The following is a 23,582-nucleotide window of genomic DNA, read 5'->3' as shown; positions in this document are numbered from 1 at the left end:
TCAACCCCTTTGTTATAGCAAGCCTAAATAAGTTCAGGAGTAAAAATGAGCAAGTTGCACTCTGTGTGCAATAATAGTGTTTAACATGATTTTTGAGTCACTACCTCATCTCTGTACCCCACACAAACAATTATATGAAATGTCCCTCAGTTGAGCAGTGAATTTCAAGCATGAATTCAACCACAAAGACCAATGCCTCGCAAAGAAGGAAACCTATTGGTAGATGAAAAAAGCAGACATTAAGATCCCATTGAGCATGGCAAAGTTATTAAGTACACTTTGGGTGGTGTATCAATACACCCAGTCACTAATAATTTACAGGGGTCCTTCCTAACTCAGTTGCTGAAGAGGAAGAAAACTGCTCAGGGTTTTCACCATGAAACCAGAAAGTAAGTTTAATAATGGCTGTGATGGGGAAAAAACTGAGGATGGATAAACAACATTGTAGGCCTACTCTACAATAGTAACCTAATTGACAGAGTGAAAATAAGGGCACCTGTACATAATAAAAGTATTCCAAAACATGTATCCTGTTTGCAACAGGGGACTAAAATAATACTGCAAAAAATGTGGCAAAGTTATTAACTTTTTGTCCTGAATACAAAGGGTTATGTTTGGGGAAAATCCAATACAACACATTACAGAGTACCACTCTGCATATTTTCAAGCATATTGGTGGCGGCATCATGTTAAGGATATGCATGCTTGCAATCGTTAAGGCCTGGGGAGTTTTTCAGAATGAAAATAAACGGAATGGAGCTAAGCACAGTTAAAATCGTAGAGGAAAACCTGGTTCGTTCTGCTTTCCACCAGACACTGAGATTTATTCACCTTTCCGTAGGACAATAACCCGACACACACGCCTAAATATACACTCAAGTTGTTTACCAAGACAACATTGAATGTTCCTGAGTGGCCTAGTTATAGTTTTGACTTAAATCGGCTTGAAAATCTATAGCAAGGCTTGAAAATGGCTGTCTAGCAATGATCAACAACCAACTTGACAGAGCTTGAAGAATTTAAAATAGAATAATGTGCAAATATTGTACAATCTAGGTGTGCAAAGCTCTTACAGACTTACCCAGAAAGACTCAGCTGACAAAGGTGACTCTAACGTATTGACTGGTGGGTTTGAATACTAATGTAATTTTCAATAAACTTGCAAAAACTTCTAAAAACATGTTTTCACAGCCATGATGGGGTATTGTATATACATGGGTGAGAGAAAAAAATATGTGAAATTCAGGTTGTAACAATTTTGGGGGGGGGATAAGTCAAGGGGTATAAATACTTTAATACTTTCTGAAGGCACTGAATGCCAACTGTGATCAATTATTTCTCAATGATGCTTTTACATACAAATGTCAAACACATGTCAACAATCCATCTCCAAAATCATGGTCGTCTTTTGTTCTGGTTTTGTGAGGAATCACTCTGTAGGTGTATTCTTATGGTTGCATTTCATGCCCTTAAACCTTGATTTTACCCCTTGTTTGATATGCTTGCCTGCAATGTTCACCCAGCAATGTCTACATAGGTTTTTTTCCTCATTTGGATTTGTTCAACCCCTGTGTCCTCTCTCGCCTACGTTTCAAAGGTTACCGAGAAGAGGCAGAGAGGGACGTGGACGGACAAATGCGCTTGAAATGACTGAAATTAGATTATCCTTCTCCACTCGCTTGTCATCAGGCAAATTACATTTACAGGGGCGTATCCTGACATAAAATTAAGTTTGTTGTTCCAGACACTTTATAGATTAAATGATAAGTAGCATATTTTTCTTTAAACTTGTGCATGGATTTCTTCTCCGACAAAACAAAATCTGATTCAAAGGGGTTGTGGCAAAGGACTCCGGTAGGATACACATTACTGCCCTTAACAAAAGGTGGCTGTCAAGGAGAGGAGGACACGCTTCCATTTGCATCTCCTCAACCACCTATCTGTTTCCGGGTCACAGAGGAGAGAGGGGCTGGAGGACAGGCTTTTGCCCAAATGAAAAGGCCATATAGGCAAAACAGTAGAGGAAGCAAAACATTTAAATGGGATTGAGCTTTTGATGTTGCAGCAACATGCATTATCTTCTGTTGATGATGATAATGTGCTGATGTAGTGTCAGGTTGATTCGCTACTGCATGTGACAATTGATCTTAGCTGACGCTCGGTATTGGATCGATAAAGCGTGATATTTTTGGCTTTGAACTGCTTGTTTTATTAAGTCTGCATGATTTTTCAGCAGTTCTCTCGACATTTGTTCATTCAAATTTTTATTAGGATGTGAAGGGGCTGCTTGTGGCTGCCAGACGTTGTAGTCTATCAAATCAGCCATTCTTCCCAAACCTCCAGATGCTTTTTCTGGAACGGTTCGCATCCGGATGTTCGATTAATCTCTTAGTGAGGTTAAATAACAGTTCCCAATACTGGGTCATAGTCATTAGGGCACGCAACGTAAAATGTACAGTTGAAGTCGGAAGTTTACATACACTTAGGTTGGAGTCATTAAAACAAGTTTTTCAACCACTACCCACATTTCTTGTTAAACAATATTATAGTTTTGGCAAGTCGGTTAGGACATCTACCTTGTGCATGACACAAGTCATTTTTCTAACAATTGTTTACAGACAGATTATTTCACTTATAATTCACTGTATCACAATTCCAGTGGGTCATACACTAAGTTGACTGTGCCTTTAAACAGCTTGGAAAATTCCAGAAACTGATGTCATGGCTTTAGAAGCTTCTGTTGGGCTAATTGACGTCATTTGAGTCAATTGGAGGTGTACCTGTATTTCAAGGCCTACCTTCAAACTCCGTGTCTCTTTGCTTGACATCATGGGACAATCAGCCAAGACCTCGGGGAAAAGATTGTAGACCTCCACAAGTCTGGTTCATTCTTGGGAGCAATTTCCAAATGCCTGAAGGTACCACGTTCATCTGTACAAACAATAGTACACAAGAATAAACACCATGGGACCATGCAGACGTCATACCGCTCAGGAAGGAGATGCATTCTGTCTCCTAGAGATGAACGTACTTTGGTGCGAAAAGTGCAAATCAATCCCAGAACAACAGCAAAGAACCTTGTGAAGATTGTGGATAAAACCGGTACAAAAGTATCGATATCCCCAGTAAAATGAGTCCTATATCGACATAACCTGAAAGACTGCTCAGCAAGGAAGAAGCCACTGCTCTAAAACCGCCATAAAAAGACAGACTACGGTTTGCAACTGCACATGGGGACAAAGATTGTACTTTTTGAGAAATGTCCTCTGGTCTGATGAAACAAAAATATAACTGGCCATAATGACCATCGTTATGTTTGGAGGACAATGGGGGAGGCTTGCAAGCCGAAGATCACCATCCCAACCGTGAAGCACGGGGGTGGCAGCATCATGTTGTGGGGGTGCTTTGCTGCAGGAGGGACTGGTGCACTTCACAAAATAGATGGCATCATGAGGAAGGAAAATTATGTGGATATATTGAAGCAATATCTCAAGACATCGATCAGGAAGTTAAAGCTTGGTTCCAAATGGGTCTTCCAAATGGACAATGTCCCCAAGCATACTTCCAAAGTTGTGGCAAAATGGCTTAAGGACAACAAAGTCAAGGTATTGGGAGTGGCCACCACAAAGCCCTGACCTGAATCCTATATAAAATGTGTGGGCAGAACTGAAAAAGCGTGTGCGAGCATGGAGGCCTACAAAACTGACTCACTTACTTACACCAGCTGTGTCTGGAGGAATGGGCCAAAATTCACCCAACTTATTGTGGGAAGCTTGTGGAAGGCTACCCCAAACGTTTGACCCAAGTTAAACAATTTAAAGGCAATGCTACCAAATACCAATTGAGTGTATGTAAACGTCTGACCCACTGGGAATGTGATGAAATAAAAGCTGAAATAAATAATTCTCTCTACTATTATTCTGACATTTCAGATTCTGAAAATAAAGTGGTGATCCTAACTGACCTAAGACAGGGAATTTTTACTCTGATTAAATGTCAGGAATTGTGAAAAACTGAGTTTAAATGTTTTTGGCTAAGGTGTATGTAAACTTCCAACTAAAACTGTAAATGAGATTTTCCTATTGGCCAAGTCCATGTAGTCCCTCCGTGTTTCATAATGAACGCATCCCACTTGTAGTGATATGTCTGTGTCTGATTAGGGAGAGGCTGCAGAATGAGGACGACCCCTCAGCCCTTCCATTGGGACTAAATAAAGCCACATGCTAACAAAGGGGATCCTTTACTGTGTTCAGTTACTTAGCACTGATCCCGTGTTAGCCCCAGGCTAGTTTTCCTTGTGATGTAAAGGCTTACTGGCACGTGTGCGAAGGTGATGCGGTGATGAATACCAGATGATCTAATGCCACGGCATGACGAATGCCCAACTCAGTTCAGAGGGTAACATTTTAGTGACGTTCTAGCTAGATCATCCCAGTTCCTTATCCTGTGTCTGCTGTCGATTATGTAAACAGAGGATGTACAGCTACAGGAAAGACAACATCAGGTTGACATTTTAGTCATTTAGCAGATGCTCTTGTCCATAGCGACTTACACTTAGTGCATTCATCTTAAGACGGCTAGGTCTTTTGATCATCTTATTAGCAAACCTCTGCCAAGCATGACTTTATAGTCTGAAGGGTGAAATGGGGGATTGACTCATCCTGACAGGTCAGACCGAGAACACGTTCACACCCCACACACAAACTCTGAATCTAAAAACTAGTCGCACTATGAAAGCCACTATTAAATCTATGCCTTACATTGAAACAGCAAGACCGTGGTTGTGTGAGAAGTGCTTACACCACAATAACGGCTGGTAGAGTGCACTCAGCTCCTCCTCAAGAGTGCGGTACATTTCCATATTTATTGAAAGGCTCTAATATTGTGGGAAGACCAGAGAGGACTGTTCGTTCTGTGGCTAAGGCTTGGTAGTCATGGCTGCTCATTGATTTGGATTTGGCCCTGGTTAGTTGTGTGTATTCGATCTTTACCTACCTCCCGGGGGAAAAGCCTTCCATTTCGTTAATGTTTCTGTAATACTATCTGTGGGTTTCATTTAGGGAGGTTCGGCTCTAACAGAGATCCCTTAGTTTCTCCTCAGGGTATTTCCTTTCATTTTCATTTAGACTCCTGTTGAAAAGACAAGGAAATCCCTTAACCTTGTTTCAGTCATAGTTAGATTAGCCTTGCCCCTCTCCTGCTTTCATCAGATAATGGAGATGTTATTCCACACAAAGACCAGAGGATTGTAATGAACTGTTGTCAAATCCTGCAGCTTTTTTTTTTTACTTCAAAGGGAATACTTAGCAATTGTCTTGGCCTTTGATGCCATTATAGTGAGCAGTAGGCTACTATACAACTTAACTACTAAAGTAAAGATGCAAAGCTGAGTGAAAGTGGAATAAAGAGTCAGATCGGACCCCACCCCCCAAAAAAAAAATCACTACTACCCACATGGATATTTCATTGTGTTTTATGGAGACGTTTTTTCCTATAAAGGTGTGGAAAACCACCCTTCTGCAGGGTATTAATAGCTTTATACTGTAGATGAGAATAACCCAGTGACTCCTGATGAAGCGGTAGAATGTGAGGAACGTGCTAGTCCTGGGCTACACTGTATATTTGACAAGTCCCATGTTCCCAGGAAAACCCGAGTACCCTGGACGTGTAATATGGTGGTACCGATAGATCATGTTGTTCCTTTTACTTTTATGGGTAGGATTTCATTTCATGGAATGTTAAACGAAGTGCTTCCCTTTCATGCTTCTTCATTCCGACCAGCAGTTCCCATCGTTTATAAAAAGGCGAGAGATATACGGCCTCAGATTCCATCCTGTTAAGGATTCTCCTTGAACCTTGGTGGGGAGGGGGGAAATCTGCTTTTTCCACTCCCGTCTCCAGAGTCTGCACAGCCATGTCAATGGGTGGTATTTTCCACTTCGGAGGAAAGCCTGGTTAGAGCTGGCTGGACAGACAACTCAAATTCCATCCATTTGTTAATGGCTTCTCTATTTCTGGTGTCCTGATTCGATGGGAATGACTCAGGGAACCAAACAAGGAGCATGTCCTTCAACGGCCATTTACACGCACAACACTTCATAAATAAGCCTTACCCTGTACATTCTATAAAAAATGTAATCGGAACTTCATGAAATATAGATTCATACACAATTTCATGCTAGTTAGAGAGGTCAAATATGATGTAGAAGTCCCTTATCTACAAGCTAATTTGGTCCTTGTATATAAATCATCCTTCAGTGCGACAGAAATCACTTGACGCTTTAGGCCTTCAGCAAAATGTGATTGATTTGAATTGCTGCAAGGGTGCGTGTTGGAATGTATTGGGAGGAGACGGAGGTATTGATACATTAACCATGACACTTATCACCACTGACTGCTCTATAGACCTACGGTAAAAGATTTCCATCCTCCGGGGACCATTGACTCTGTCAGGGCAGTTCAATCAACTAGTAAAGTTCTGTTTTCCTTACCAAGGTCTCCTCCCATCATCTCGTAATTTCCTCAATGTCATTCTATGCTTTTATTTCCTTTAAAGGTCTCCTATACTGCATATCCTAATTTTCTTTGGGCTGCTGCCCCCTCGTGTCCCTGAAGCTACCCCAAGCAGAGTTGACTCAGCTCAAGGGTCATTGTCTGTTGACAGGCATGACCTACAATTGGGGGCTCTCACGTCACATCAGAGCTACATATCTCCCGGTCAACACCAGAGAGTCGTCTGTTCAGTTTCTGTTGATAAGATGTTGTTTAATCTGCACTGCCATTTGTCACACAACCCCTAGATTTACCCGGGGTGGTTGGGGTTGTCTATGTGTTTGTTTTGGCTCACTGTTTATTGTTACTGTTAGCCAGCTGCCTGCCTGTCTGTAGTCACGGACTCACTGCAGACTAGACTCTACGTGCTCTTTCACAGACATCAATGCAGAGCAGATGCTGATGTGCTCTGTGCACATCTACCAATGTTTTAAATCACCTTTATCGCCAAATAGAACAACTAAAGATTAGATAAGGCTATCCACATCATGTTAAGATTAAGGGAGCTGTGCAGCTGTTCTTAACCAATGGCCATGTATTGTGAACAATGTGCTTCTCTTTTACACTGATCTTTTACTGAGAGGAAACTTTATATAAAATGAGCTTGGGCTGACGGCAGTCTCTCTTACCATATAGTACCAGTCAAAAGTTTGGACACACCTACTCATTCAAAGGTTTTTATTTATTTTTACTATTTTCTACATTGTAGAATAATAGAGAAGACATCAAACTATAAAATAACACATGGAATGCTTTTCCAACAATCTTGGAGTTCCCACATATGCTGAACACTTGTTGGCTGCTTTTCCTTCACTTTGCATTCCAACTCATCCCAAATCATCTCAATTGGGTTGAGGTCAGGTGATTGTGGAGGCCAGGTCATCTAATGCAGCACTCTCACTCTCCTTCTTGGTCAAATAGCCCTTTACACAGCCTGGAGGTGTGTTGGGTCATTGTCCTGCTTCAAACAATTAGTCCCACTAAGCGCAAACCAGATGGGATGGTGTATCGCTGCAGAATGCTGTGGTAGCCATGCTGGTTTAGTGTGCCTTGAATTCTAAATATATCACAGACAGTGTCACCAACCAAGCACCACCACACTACCTCCTCCATGCTTCATGGTGGGGAACCACACATGCAGAGATAATCTGTTCACCTACTCTGCGTCTCACAAAGACACAACGTTTTCAAATTTTGACATTTAACCCGGTCTAATGCCCATTGCTCTTGTTCCTTGACCCAAGCAAGTCTCTTCTTATTGGTGTCATTTTAGTAGTGGTTTCTTTGCAGCAATAAGACCATGAAGCCCTGATTCATGCTGTCTCCTCTGAACAGTTGATGTTGAGATGAGTCTGTTACTTGAACTCTGTGAAGCATTTATTTGGTCTGCAATTTCTGAGGCTGGTAGCTCTAATGAACTTATCCTCTGCAGCAGAGGTAACTCTGGGTCTTCCTTTCCTGTGGTGGTCCTCATGAGAGCCAGTTTCATCATAGTGTTTGATGGATTTTGTGACTGCACTTGAAGTAATTGCAACGTTCCGGATTGACTGACCTTCATGTCTTAAAGTAATGATAAACTGTCGTTTCTCTTTGTTTATTTGAGCTGTTTTGCGATTTGCCAAGACATGGTCTTTTACCAAATAGGCCTACCTTCTGCATACCACCCCTACCATGTCATGACACAACTGATTGGGCTCAAATGCGGTTTAACACTTTTTTTTTAGTTCCTACATGATTCCATATGTATTATTTCATAGTTTTGATGTCTTCGCTATTATTCTTATATAGGTCCTGGATGGCAGGAATCTTGGCCCCAGTGATGCACTTGGCCGTACGCACTACCATCTGTAGCGCCGAGCTGTTGTCATACCAGGCGGTGATGCTCTCGATGGTGCAGCTGTAGAACTTTTTGAGGACCCATGCCAAATCTTTTCAGTCTCCTGAGGGGAAAAAGGTGTTGTGCCCTCTTCATGACTGTCTTGGTGTGTTTGGACCATGATAGTCTGTTGAGGTGGACACCAAGGAACTTGAAACTCTCCGCCCGCTCCACTGCAGCCACATCGATGTGAATGGGGGGCGTGTTCAGCCATCCTTTTCCTGTAGTCCACGATCATCTCCTTTGTCTTGCTTACGTTGAGGGAGAGGTTTGTTGTCCTGGCACCACACTGCCAGTTCTCTGACCCCCTCCCAAAAGGCTGTCTCATCGTTGTCGGTGGTCATGCCTATCACTGTTGCGTCATCAGCAAACTTAATGATGGAGTTGGAGTTGTGCTTGGCCACGCAGTCATGGGTGAACAGGGAGTACAGGAGGGGACTAAGCACACACCCCTGAGGAGCCCCCGTGTTAAGGATCAATGTGGCAGATGTGTTGTCTAACTTTATCACCTGGTGCGGCCCGTCAGGAAGTCCAGGATCCAGTTGCAGAGGGAGGTGTTTAGTCCCAGGGTCCTTAGCTTAGTGATGAGGTGTTCCTTTTGTCCAGGTGGGAAAGGGCAGTGTGGAGTGCGATTGAAATTGTGTCATATTTGGATTTGCCATTGGATGAATCCCGGAACATATTCCAGTCTGTGCTAGCAAAACAGTCCTGTAACGTAGCATCCGCGTCATTTGACCACTTCCGTATTGAGCGCGTCACTGGTATTTCCTGCTTAAGTTTTTGCTTCTAAGCGTGAGTCGGGAGGATAGAATTATGGTCAGCGTCTCTGTGTGTGGAGTAAAGGTCGCCTAGAGGTTTTTTTTCCCACCTCTGGTTGCATTGAGGTAAAACGGATTTAAGTTTGCCTGCATTATATTCCCTGGCCACTAGGAGCACCACTTCTGGATGAGCATTTTCTTGTTTGTTTATGGCCTAATACTGCTCGTTGAGTGCGGTCTTAGTGCCAGCATCGTTTGTGGTGGTAAATAGGCGGCTACGAAAAAAATAGATAGTGTGGTCTACAGCTTATCATGAGTTACCTTACCTCAGGTGAGCAATACCTTGAGACTTCTTTAATATTAGAGCTTGCGCACCAGCTCTAATTGACAAATAGACACACACCCCCACCCCTCGTTTTACCAGACCTAGCTGTTCTGTCCTGCCGATGCATGGAAAACCCAGCCAACTGTATATTTTCCGTGACGTCCTCAGCCATGACTCGGTGAAACATAAGTTATTACAGTTTTTAATGTTCTGTTGGTAGGATAGTCCCGAATGGAGATAATCCAGTTTATTCTCCAGTGATTGCACGTTGGCCAATAGAGCTGATGGTAGGGGCGGGTTACCCATTCACAAGGCACCCCCCCCCCCCCCCCCCTGTATTTTCATCTTAACGCGAATGATGGGGATTTGGGCCTGGTCTCAGAGAAGCAGTATATCTTTTCCCATCATATTCATTAAAGAAAAACATCTTTGTCCAGTTCGAGCAACATTATGTACAAAATAAGTTACAAACACACAAAATAGCACAATTGGTTTGTAGCCCTTAAACTACAGCCATCCCCTCCAGCGCCATTCTATTCAATAGTGCTCTAGGAGGCTCATTACACACACACACACACACACACAGAGAGAGAAGATCAAAGGGCATAGCCTGGCCTCTACATCCGTCTACATTTCCAATCTGTTACCTACCTCTCTGTCCATCACATCACTCATATCCATAGATAAATTGTTAGATGTCCCTCACTTTTCTTTCTCTTGCTCTCATCATTCTCATCTTCTCTCTTTGTCTCTCATCTATTCCCTTTCCCTCTTTCTTGCCTCACTCTCTGTCTCTAGTCCTCTAATTAATATGCCTCTCTCATTATCTTCCCCTCTCTTTCTCACTCTAACACTCTCACTCTCTCTGCTTTTCAGGGTGTGGGCCTCTCGGTCCATGGGCGGTTTCGGGTGGCCACTGAGAAGACTCTGTTCGCCATGCCGGAGACGGCAATCGGTAAGACAATGCACAGGCATCCGCCCCTTTCTTCCCCCGAGGTCCATGTTTGGCTCATGTTATTGCGAGTGTGTTGCCTTGCTTTGCACGGTCGCTCCAGTGCATTAATAATAAATGGGCCATGCAGACTTAAGCATTGCAAGAAGAGCATCATCATCATCATCATCAGCCAGATATGAACAGGCTGTTCTGTAGCTGTTTCAGTGCAGTTATTATGTAAACATGAGAAAATTATTTGTCACACTTCACACTATATGGTCACACTTCAGGTGACAGAGTAATTAGTTGGTAATTAGGTTATCACTTTTAAAATATTGCATCTGAGCTCCTAGTGTGTGCGGCTTTTCTTTTTCAAGTGACAAAGTAATTAGCAGTAAAAAAATCTTAACACCTAGCTAATTGCGCAATAGCTTGTTACCTGTTTAACTCTGAGGTCAAAATCTGTCTAATTTTCTCAAACTACAGTAAGTATCCGTATCTAAAGTCTGAATATAAACCTAAGTGCACAAATTGATTTTGCTATATCAGTCTTATTATTTTAGGTGTTTATGGGGACCTTGGGAACCATAGGAAAATACTGTTTTATGTGGAAACTGCCCAATATAAAGTTATGCAGTGTGAAAGAGGGTATGCAGATTATCACCTAGTGGGTACTACTTGAGATGGAAGGAAGGAATGCTCGTCACGTGGCCAAACGCAAATCAAACGTTCATTCAAATGCTTGAGGCCAGTCTCACACAGAGCCTCAGAGTCGATCATTGGTCTCGGACAGTCACTCATACCCACTTGCACTTTGTGCCATGTTGCCAGGTGTGAGGTTGCCCAGAAACTGTTCCACTAGGCATAATGGACACCTTACACTCTACCTGACCGTCTCGATTGTCGAAGATGGGCCACTTTTCCTGAGACGATTGATTGTAAATGCACAATAGAAAGCTTTCATGGCACCACATGTGATAATGTGTCCCAGATCATTTCGGGTGTTTCTTAGCTTGTCTGTTATGTTTTGATGATTTTCTTTACTAATCGCACCATACTGGCTGATGCCATAGTGGCTGATGCCATAGTGGTTTTCTTATACTGTACAAAGATGAACAGCACAGTCATCGACGGAGGACATGTTCTGAATCGTTGCAGTTGCTTTGCTGTGTTTTTGGCAGGTTTTGTACTAGACTGTAATTATCAGTGTGGTTTGCCGTGAAAGGGGTCATCTTGTATATCGATGCTGTAGTAATAGGCCATAGAGATGCATAATGTCTGAAATGGTACTCTTCTATGGTTAATGAGCCTCCCTCTTACGTTGGCTAGTCTTATCTCATGGTTTCTCACAGCAATTAAGGTAGTTCTGGTGGATGTCCACTCCATGCAAGCAAGTTGGAATTGTTTGTTTCTTTTTGTAACTCTCAGTTTACACATGCTATAGGGCATTTGTCCCAAAATCTCTAAATAATCTTCTCAAACTTTTTGAGGGTCATATATTGTTGTGATGAATGTGCCAAATTCCAAATGTCCTAATTAGTGATGTAGTGATAAAGAAAATACGTGGGTAAACTCTGATTGCCGGTCGTGCTGTAAAAATGAACATGATCTATGCTTCCGTAGATGATCTATGCTTTCTGATGTTCCTGAATCAAGTTGAAATGTCTTTATGTTTTGGACTGTGTCCGTTTGTAATATTGTCAATAATTATTCTGAAGGATGGTGTGTGCTCGGTCTTTATCAATCACTTCTAAGGTTGGGGCGATATTACAATAGCATTGTCTGTCGACGGTGATTGACAGCCGGCATCGATGGTGGCAACATCTTGACGTGACAAGACGATGGTTGAGCCTATTTGAACTCGAGTCTCGCAGCGCACAGCAGAGCAGCACACAAGTGACATTCAGTGTAATTTGCCTATTCCTATTTACTGGAGCCTATTTCAATAAATATGTCATATAGCCTACAGAACACAAAGAGGGGAGAATTCCACCAAAGCAGCGCAAAATGTCCAGTCACAAAACATTTTTTTTTTTCTCTGTCAGTGCATGGGCATTTGGCTATAGCCTAAACTTGTGTGTGTGTGTGTGTATATATGTGTGTGTGTGTGTGTGTGTATATATATATATATATATATATATATATATATATATATATAATGGACACCAATTCAGCCATTTTTATCTCAAAATCAAATTATTTCTGGGTAACAGTTAAGTACCTTAATATGATTGTTTTCAATTAAAATAGTCTAAAAGAGCAATTTCTCAAGCAAGAACTTAGCTTGGACTGTCTGAGTGGTCTGAGTGGGGAGGGGAAAATGGAAAATGAGCTATTATAGACCCCTTTCTGTTTGTCGCATAAGGACGATGCGTGCAAGTTGGTTGCAGAACAAGGTGGAGTTCTTTAAAGAACGCCAGCAACAACAAAAAAAAGCCTTGATTTACATTTTTCTTAGGAGTGCATTTCACATTACTTTTGGATCATAATTGAATTTGAAGGCTCTTATGAATATCCTGCGTAATGTTTGTGTCGTTATCTAAAATCAACTGTGTTATGCTTAAAGAGCACTTTACACCAGTAAAATGACTCTTTGGCTAGCTTTTGCTATAGGCAAAAACAGTTTTTTTTTGCTGAGATCACAACCAATATATCTCAGCGACTGTTAAAGCAAGAATCAGTACATCATTGTAAGTGTATGAGGATCCCCCCCCAAAAAAGTGATTTAGTTTAACTTAGAACTACCCATCCCGGATCCGGTATATTTGTCATCAGCAACCGCTGAATAGCATAGCACAACAGTCAAAAAATATTAGTAGAAAATATTAATATTCATGAAATTACAAGTGAAATATAGCGAAACACAGCTTAGCCTTTTGTTAATCACCCTGTCATTTCAGATTTTGAAATTATGCTTTACAATCAAATTAACCGTTTACCTTTGATCTTCGGATGTTTTCACTCACGAGACTCCCAGTTAGACAGCAAATGTTCCTTTTGTTCCATAAAGATATTTTTTTATATCCAAATACCTCCGTTAGTTTGGTGCGTTATGCCCAGGAATCCACCGGAAATAGCGGTCACGACAACGCAGACAAAAATTCCAAATTATATCCATAATGTCGACAGAAACATGGCAACAGCTTTTTTATAATCAATCCTCAAGGTGTATATATATCAACCGGGAAAGTTGGCTTTTCACTAGGACCGGGAGGAACAATGGCCGCCTCTCTCTTTGGCGCAAATATCACTCTGAGAGCCCCTACCTGACCACTTACGTAATGTGGTCGTTCACGCTCATTCTTCAATATAAAGGCCTGAAACTATGTCTAAAGGCAACACAGGGGTTTCAAAATAAGAGTCACTTCCTGATTGGATTTTTCTCAGGCTTTCGCCTGCAAACTCAGTTTTGTTATACTCACAAACAATATTTTTACAGTTTTGGAAACTTTAGAGTGTTTACTATCCTAAGCTGTCAATTATATGCATATTCTAGCATCTGGTCTTGAGAAATAGGCCATTTACTTTGGGAATGTTATTTTTCCAAACATAAAAATAGTGCCCCCTAGCTTCAAGAGGTTTAAATGTAATAAAAAAAGTAAATGTTGAATGGGCTTCAGATGGCAATGGATTTCTTACTGTCGCGGATGTCAGTGTTTTCTTACTGCCACCAAGAGTCGCACGCATCTGTACGTGATGTCAGTGTGTCGTTTATTGCCAGAGGTTTACTTTTTTATTGTTCTATTAATTATTTTCAAACCGCTGTTACCCTAAAGGGTCAACATCATTTTCAAATTGTCATAGTATTATTCCAACCTCATAGTGTATAAGAAAACATATAAAACATCGGGGGAAATCACGTTTTTGACTGCACTTACTTCCTACTCTCCATGAATATGACTTAAGGATACTCTTTATTCATGGCTTTCTCCAGATCAAACAATGAATGTCGTTTTTACTTGAGTAGCCTAGAAACGTAAGGAAGCCAGAGGACTAATTAATGAGAAAGAACAGAAGATATCAATAGGCTATAGAAAAATCTAATGACAAGTTTAATCAAACAAATGATCCATGCGCGCCGGGTGAAATCCCTCCATGCAAGGTTGAAACCAAATGGCCGATAACCTTTGTGATGAACTTTTGTGCAAAGGAAGGGATTGAGGTCTCCTCCCTCGCAAAAGGAATCTCTCGTCCCAACCCCCTTCCCTTCACCTATGTTTATCATGGCCGCCAAACAACAACAACAAAAATCTGGAATTTTAGATTTTGTGGCTGTGAAATGTAGTGGAAACTGCTTATCCTCCACACACAACCTTCAAAATCACTGCACCATTTTAAGCATTGCCTTCACCCAAGCCTGATTCCTCCAAATAATCAACGGCGAAAACCAGGAACTACTGCTGCTCGTAACCTATTATAGCTCAGTGATTCGTAATCACATAATTCTACTTGAGCCTTGACAGATTCTCAACGTTTCATCTGTCCATGAGAATCAGTCCACGAGAGATTAGAAGACTGTTCAACCCATAACGTAGGCCTATCATCTAGCTCGCTATGGTAACACAGCCCGTTACTCATCAGTCATTGTTCCACCAGAAAGGAAAATTAGAAAAGGTTTGCCATTGCCTTCACTTAGCCTCTGCCCAGTTTTTCAACAACATTATCTTTTGTGATTCATTCAGTTGCATTCAATTTCGTTTTATAGCCCAGCTGTCGTTTTAGCGGAGGACAAAGGTTGACATCGCCCAACCCTACTACACCCAAACACATCCTCTTTCTCAAGGACACTTGCATATGCTCTCTTTCTCCCTCTGTCCCTGTCTCTCTCTCACACACACACACACACAGTTAACGGTCTATCTCTTGCGCACACACACGTACACACACAAAAGGACATGTCCGTGTGCTGGTTGAGCTGTCTCAATTATTACTTTCCTGACTGTGCTCCACCTGAGCTGTGTGGTGTCCTTCACTGCAGAGAGGCTGTCTCCCACTGGAAATGGGACTGTCTCTGGAAGTTCTCTGATCTCTCGCTGTGTGTGTGTGCACGCGTGCGTCGAGGTCGATCAGTTTGTCTATCTTTTTCTTAGAGATGGAGCAGTCATTGTCAGTTACGACTCTGAATTCGAAAGTAATGGAGTGGTTCCAAGGGTCTCATTGTTTTCCCGATAGGCTACCCCTGAAGTAAAGCCTTAAGTTTTTCATAGAAGAAAAACACTACATATTCTGTTGTTTTTGAACACATGGCATGTGCCCCGGGACTTGCAAGACAGCAGAGGAAAAATAAAAATCAGGATAATCATTTAATTGCACATACTGAGACCCGTGCGTGCGTGACTGGACAGTACAGACCAGCTATTAGCAGAGACAGCTTCTCGGGCGGTGTTAGACTTTATCTAGAACTGAGGGACTAATCCTCTTTTGGGCTGCCTGGCTTTCTACCCTGCTGCTTGGTCACACTTCTCTGGCCCAGAGCCACAAGCTGCAATGCATTTCTCTTCACTTCAGCCCCTACCTCTACAGTGGAAGGGCCAAAGTTTAAAGCTTCAGCTCAAGTTTAAATTCTCAGAACTGAATTCATTTTTTTGGACACTTTCTCTTGCATTTGAATGCTAACGCCAATGGTAGGCCAACACTGCTTCCATCCGCTTGGAAAGTTTTTCTTTGATGTTCTAGTGAAAGGAACTTTAAGAACAGGGCCTTCAGGAATTTCCCTGAAGGGAACCCTTACCCAAGGGCATTGCATAGAGCCCCTCAAACGTTTTCCTTAGGTAAAGGCACAGAGTTTCTAAACCCAGAGACACAACATCGTGAGACATCCGGGAATGTTCCGGTGTTTTCTATTTTGTGCCACACTCTGCAGCATCTGCTGAAAAACTTTGGAAAGCAAAACAAATGATTCGGGGTGTTGGTATTTTGGTTACTGCTGTTTTTTTGCTCGTGTCTGTAGTGACACCTCAAGCATTGTGAAGCAGTGCCTTAGAGCGCTGTGCCACTTGGGAGGCCCTATTTGTGCATGTTTTTTATTGCGGAGTGAAAACTAAATGGACACTTGTCAGAACCTGGGTATGGGATGGAGGGGGAAAATGGGAGGGTAGAGCGAGATGACAAATTCAGACATGCTACTTTTCTACACTAAATGGGAGAGAGACCAATAGCTAGACTGTTATTTTACTTTTTAACTCAATACTATTGTTTTAAATTTTGAAAATCAGTTTGTTTCTTTACCGGGCAAAGCAAAAATAGTCTGCTGGTGACTAGTGATTACGGGGAAGCAAGAATCGCTTGTGCAATGTGTAGCCTAAATCAGGGGTGTCTCAACCTTTTCACTCAGGGCCACCTTCCAGCATTGGGGAATATCCCGCACCCCCCTTGCTGAGCGACACGTTTGTTTCTATAGGCACAAGCACTGTTCATGACACAAACTGTTCACATCTTGTTGGCAGAGAGACAACTTGGCAGGATTAAAGGTTATTTCCTGCAATTCTATACATTTTGCCATGCCTAATTGAGTGACTCAAACATTACAACAAAATCTATAGGCTAACCTAGCTAAAAACATTAGCTGACATGGGCTAGTTGAGCTGGATAATTCTGACAAATTATTAATAGCTCTCTAAGGTATGCAATGACTAACATAATTTTGGGGGTGGAACCCTGTGCCCCCCCTTGTCGACCCGGGGCACACCCCACAGTTTGGGAACCACTGGCCTACAGTGGCAAGAGAAAGTATGTGAACCCTTTGTAATTATCTGGATTTCTGCATAAATTGATCATAAAATTAGATCTGATCTTCATCTAAGTCATAACAACAGACAAACACAATTATTGTATTTTTCTTGTCTATATTGAATACATCATTTAAACATTCACAGTGTAGGTTGGAAAAAGTATGTGAACCCCTAGGCTAATGACTTTTCCAAAAGCTAACTGGCGTCAGGAGTCAGCTAACCTGGAGTACAATCATTGAGACGAGATTGGAGGTGTTGGTTAGAGCTGCCCTGCCCTCTAAAAACACTCTCAAAATTTGAGTTTGCTATATACAAGAAGCATTGCCTGATCTGAACAATGCCTCGAACAAAAGAGTTCTCAGAAGACCCAAGATTAAGAATTGTTGACTAAAAGCCTTTATGTTCATCAGTCCATGGTAAGAAAAATTGCCTATAAATGGAGAAAGTGCAGCACTGTTGCTACTCTCCCTAGGAGTGGCCATCCTGCAAAGATGACTGCAAGAGCACAGTGCAGAATGCTCAATGAGGTTAAGAAGAATCCTAGTGTCAGCTAAAGACTTAAAGAAATCTCTGGAACATCTCTGTTGACGAGTCTACGATACATAAAACACTAAACAAGAATGGTGTTCATGGTAGGACACCATAGAAGAAGCCACTGCTGTCCAAAAAAAGGGAGCATCATGGTTTGGAGCTGCTTTGCTGCCTCAGGGCCTGGACAGCTTGAATTCCCAAGTTTATCAAGACATTTTGCAGGAGAATGTAAGGCTATCTGTCCACCAATTGAAGCTCAACAGAAGTTGGGTGATGCAACAAGACAACCCAAAATGCAGAAGTAAAACAACAACAGAATGGCTTCAACAGAAGAAAATACGCCTTCTGGAGTGGCCCAGTCAGTCCTGACCTCAACCTGATTGAGATGCTGTGGCATGACCTCGAGAGCGGTTCATACCAGACATCCCAAGAATATTTCTGAATTGAAACAGTTTTGTAAAGAGGAATGGTCCAATAGTCCTCCTGACCGTTGTGCAGGTCCGATCCGCAACTACAGAAAATGTTTGGTTGAGGTTATTGCTGCCAAAGGAGGGTCAACCAGCTACTAAATCCAAGGGTTCACATACTTTTCCCATCCTGCACTGTGAATGTTTACATGGTGTGTTCAATAAAGACATGAAAACGTATAATTGTTTGTGTTATTAGTTTAAGCAGACTGTGTTTGTCTATTGTTGTGACTTATATGAAGATCAGATAACATTTTATGAACAATTTATGCAAAAGTCCAGGTAATTCCAAAGGATTCACTTACTTTTCCTTGCCACTGTATATGTTTGGCGTGGAGCCTGTCTTTCCACGCTTAGCCGCAGCTCACCAGCTAATGTGGGCTGTGTGCCGGTGGAGCGCGTCCTTCTCACTGCTATAGAACAGAACCCTCGCCGCTCTGTGCACCCAATGCTGCTAATATTCAATTTATCATAGTAGCCTATTCAGTCCAAATGCAAATAAAAGTCACGGAAAGGTGAGTCCCGGTCACCAATGGTCGAGTCCAAGTCATGAAAATGCTGGACTCGACCATTGGTGACCGGGAGTGCTGGACTGGAGTACTACAACACTTCTTTCTAGCACGTCAAGCTAACTGAGAGTAATTAGCCAGCTAGCTCTGTAGCCATGGATTGTGCACCTTCCATCATTTAGCTAATTAGCTAGATAGCTATAGATCTAGCTAGCTGGTTGATGTTTTCCTTTTGCAACCCGGGCAGAGGAAAGCAACATTCACCTCCTAAAATGCTGTTTACATTCATATCAATACTGAATGAAGCACTTAAAAACTTCTTAGGGCCTCAATCCCATTTAACAGGATTGATATGACAACAGCCAGTGAAAGTGGAGTGCGCCAAATTCAAAACAACAGAAATCTCATAATTAAATATTCCTCAAACATACATGTATCTTATACCGTTTTAAAGGTAATCTTGTTAATTCCACCACAGTGTCTTTACGGCGAAAGCACCACAAACGATTGTTAGGTCACCACCAAGCCACAGAAAAACACAGCCATTTTTCCAGCCAAAGATAGGAGTCACAAAAAGCACTTTTGATGATCTTTATGTCCAAGTAGCTACTTTTATTAGTGCGTTTAGTACACAAATCCAAACGCTCGTGCAGGTCCAGCCGAACGTCAGACGAAAAGTTCAAAAAGTTATATTATAGGTCGTAGAAACATTTCAAACTAAGCATAGAATCGATCTTTAGGATGTTTTTATCATAAATCTTCAATAACGTTCCAACCGGAGAATTCCATTGTCTGTAGAAAAGCCTCGGAACGCAGGTCGCTCTCATGTGAAATGCGCGTGACCAGGACCTGGCTCTCTGCCAGACCACTGACTCAAAGAGCTCTCATCCTGCCCCACATCACAGTAGAAGCCTCATTCAAGTTTCTAAAGACGGTAGACATCTAGTGGAAGCCCTAGGAAGTGCAACTTAAACCATATCCCACTGTGTGTTTCGATAGGGCTGAGTTCAAAAACCTCAAACCTCAGATTTCCCACTTCCTGTTTGGATTTTTCTCTGATTTTTGCCTGCCATATGAGTTCTGTTATACTCATAGACATCATTCAAACAGTTTTAGAAACTTCTGAGTGTTTTCTATCCAAATGTGCTGAGGAGCAGGCCGTTTACTCTGGGCACCTTATTCATCCAAGCTACTCAATACTGCCCCTGCAGCCATAAGAAGGTTTAAGGGACCTCATGGGCACCCTTAACTTTTTCTCTTAATTTAAGGGGGTAAATTCACCTTCATTTTTGTGCAACTGACCTAAAGTTAAGGAAATTTTAAGGAAACTTGTGGACTGCACTGGTGCGATAAGGGGCAGGGGGTGGTGGTGAGAAAAGAGGATATTACTAGGCCAATCATCTCAAATTAGTCATTGAATGAAAGGATGGCTGGTGTCTTTGTATCACTCTGCCCTGGTTGCAAAAGGAAAACATCAACCAGCTAGCTAGATCTATAGCTATCTAGCTACTTAGCTAAAAGTTAAGTAAACTTTAAGCGAATGGATGAGGGGAAAAATGTCAATTAAGATGTTTTAGGCAACCGCGCCCAGGCACTTATCCCACCATTGCAGTCCACTTGGCTGGTGTCTTCGTAATCACTTGTCAAATTATTCCAAAAGCAGTGACAAGGAAAGACTAACAATTTATCTCAGACACCCTCCACCACCCCCTCACACAATGCTTGCACCCACAAAGAAAGTGTCTTTCAAACATGGTTTAAGTGTGATCGGGACTTGATGAAATGGCGCATCGTGAAGCATTTCAAACTTTCAGTAGAAAAGTTCAGATCCAATGTCCGCTAGTGCTTCTCTGAATGTGTCATGCAGAGTGGGTGCTATAGAGCAAGTAGTCTCACTAGTCTTTCTACACGTTGACCAGAAATTAAGAGAAGCACAAATGAATCAGTCGTTTTGTTTTAACCTGTGAGAAACATTTATAATGGAACAGTCTTAATCCATTTGGACCAGAAATAAGAGCCAAACGGAAGCCAATTTTTAACACGGGTCTACACTTGCCCAGCTCAATTAAAATCTCATCACTTTATGTGCTGTCGATCTGGGATTTCACTTGGACGTCCCCTCCCCCATCATCCACCGCCAGTACCTTAACCCCCTCCGCTATAGGATTAAGAGATTGTGTTTGTCTTTAACCCTCCCTGCCTTAGGCTTCAACAGGATTTATAATCTGGCATTTATAATATTACATTTTCAGTCCAGAATCAGGTCAGAGATTCTAATCCCTGACCCTACTCACTTTCTCTCGCTCTCTTCCTCTCCCACTAGTGTCATCATGCCATGGAGAAACCAAGCTCGCTTTATATCTGCTCTGCTGTCGAAAACGATTGCCGCGTTGCATAATTTAAGACAGGAATACTCAAATCCTTTACAATTTGAGACATCCTTGAAATGTTTCCTAAATAACATGCAGATTATGGCAAGGATCTGAACAGTCACTGTTCCCCATCACCCGCTTTACCCCTCACCACAATTGAGCCTCCATTAGGGATTTCTGGAAAGCTGTCTAATCAAGGGCCTGTTTGAGTCTCTTGTTCTGGTGGCCAACTAGCACCAGTTTGATTTCAGGTGCCTGTCCATGTATTGAAGTGGCTCAACTGAGAGACGCTATTGTAGACACCATCTGTGTCAAGGGAAGTTTGTCTGCTAGCGTTTTCATTACTGGGCGGTTGTCTTTCTGGGCCTCACAGCAACATCCCAGGACCTCGCTGAGAAGGAAATCTCTGGCCCTTTTGTCACTTGTGGGTGTAGGATCTGTGACTAGATTGACAGGTTCCACACTGCCCTTTCAATTTATTGTATTTACCAGAAAATTGGGACAGAGCTTCCAATGTTGTGTACCAATAACATTTCCTTTTTATTGCAACAAATATATATATATATGACCCTATATGACCCTACTCACTATTTTTTTTTTATTGCAACATATTTGCACCTGCTATTTGTATTGGGTTAATCAATAATTGACTGAAACATGTTGCCAACAACTCTCCCAACTAGATAATCAAATCAAATGTTATTTGTCACATACACATGGTTAGCAGATTTTAATGCGAGTGTAAGGAAATGCTTGTGCTTCCAGTTCCGACAATGCAGTAGTAACCAACGAGCAATCTAACCTAACAATTCCACAACTGCTACCTTATACACACAAGTGTAAAGGGATAAAGAATATGCACATAAAGATATATGAATGAGTGATGATAAAGAACGTCATAGGGAAGATGCAGTAGATAGTATTGAGTACATTATAAACATTATAAAAAGTGGCATTTTTAAAGTGGCTAGTGATACATTTTTTACATCCATTTCCATTATTAAAGTGGCTGGAGTTGAGTCAGTATGTTGGCAGCAGCCACTCAATGTTAGTGGTGGCTGTTTAACAGTCTGATGGCCTTGAAATAGAAGCTGTTTTTCAGTCTCTCTGTCCCTGCTTTGATGCACCTGTACTGACCTCGCCTTCTGGATGATAGCGGGGTGAACAGGCAGTGGCTCGGGTGGTTGTTGTCCTTGATGATCTTTATGGCCTTCCTGTGACATCGGGTGGTGTAGGTGTCCTAGAGGGCAGGTAGTTGGCCCCCGGTGATGCGTTGTGCATACCCTTAACATGATGCAGCAACCAATATGCTTGAAAATATGCAGAGTGGTACTTAAATATGCAGAGTGGTACTCAACATCGTCCTGGTTTAGGGTTTGGTTGGGGTAGGCTGTCATTGTAAATAAGAATTTGTTCTTAACTGACTTGCCTGGTTAAATAAAAAGATAAAGAAATATGTAACTTTTTGACCAAATTGACATATAAATGGAGGGCAGGTAGTTTGCCCCCGGTGATGTGTTGTGCAGACCTCACTACCCTCTGGAGAGCCTTACGGTTCTGGGAGGAGCAGTTGCCGTACCAGGCGGTGATACAGCCCGACAGGATGCTCTCGATTGTGCATCTGTAAAAGTTTGTGAGTGCTTTTGGTGACAAGCCGAATTTCTTCAGCCTCCTGAGGTTGAAGAGGCGCTGATGTGACTTCTTCACAATGCTGTCTGTGTGGGTAGACCAATTCAGTTTGTTCGAGATGTTTACGTCGAGGAACTTAAAACTTACTACCCTCTCCACTACTGTCCCGTCCATCTGGATAGGGAGGTGCTCCCTCTGCTGTTTCCTGAAGTCCATGATCATCTCCTTTGTTTTGTTGACGTTGAGTGTGAGGTTATTTTCCTGACACCACACTCCGAGGGCCCTCACCTCCTCCCTGTAGGCTGTCTCGTCGTTGTTGGGAATCAAGCCTACCACTGTAGTGTCATCTGCAAACTTGATGATTGAGTTGGAGGCGTGCATGGCCACACAGTCGTGGGTGAACAGGAAGGAAGTACAGGAGAGGGCTCAGAACGCACCCTTGTGGAGCCCCAGTGTTGAGGATCAGCGGGGTGGAGATGTTGTTGCCTACTCTCACCACCTGGGGGCGGCCCGTCAGGAAGTCCAGTACCCAGTTGCACAGGGCGGGGTCAAGACCCAAGGTCTCGAGCTTGATGACGAGTTTGGAGGGTACTATGGTGTTAAATGCTGAGCTGTAGTCGATGAACAGCATTCTCACGTAGGTATTCCTCTTGTTCAGATGGGTTAGGGCAGTGTGCAGTGTGGTTGCGATTGCGTCGTCTGTGGACCTATTGGGGCGGTAAGCAAATTGGAGTGGGTCTAGGGTGTCAGGTAGGGTGGAGGTGATATGGTCCTTGACTAGTCTCTCAAAGCACTTCATGATGACGGAAGTGAGTGCTATGGGGCGGTAGTCGTTTAGCTCAGTTACCTTAGCTTTCTTGGGAACAGGAACAATGGTGGCCCTCTTGAAGCATTAGGG

General features: G+C 42.4%; 1 protein-coding gene across 1 annotated transcript in view; it reads left to right on the top strand.

Annotated features, from left to right (window-relative positions):
* Positions 1–23,582, top strand: part of hibch (3-hydroxyisobutyryl-CoA hydrolase) — a 51,597-nt gene that overhangs the window by 13,461 nt on the left and 14,554 nt on the right. Inside the window, exon 7 of the mRNA XM_064944974.1 lies at positions 10,388–10,466. Coding sequence (XP_064801046.1) covers positions 10,388–10,466 — 79 coding nt within the window. The remainder of the gene's footprint in view (positions 1–10,387; positions 10,467–23,582) is intronic.

The sequence above is a fragment of the Oncorhynchus masou genome, chromosome 29, assembly GCF_036934945.1.
Source record: "Oncorhynchus masou masou isolate Uvic2021 chromosome 29, UVic_Omas_1.1, whole genome shotgun sequence".
In the NCBI taxonomy this organism is placed as follows: domain Eukaryota; kingdom Metazoa; phylum Chordata; class Actinopteri; order Salmoniformes; family Salmonidae; genus Oncorhynchus; species Oncorhynchus masou.
This window is presented reverse-complemented; position numbering and strand designations above follow the sequence as displayed.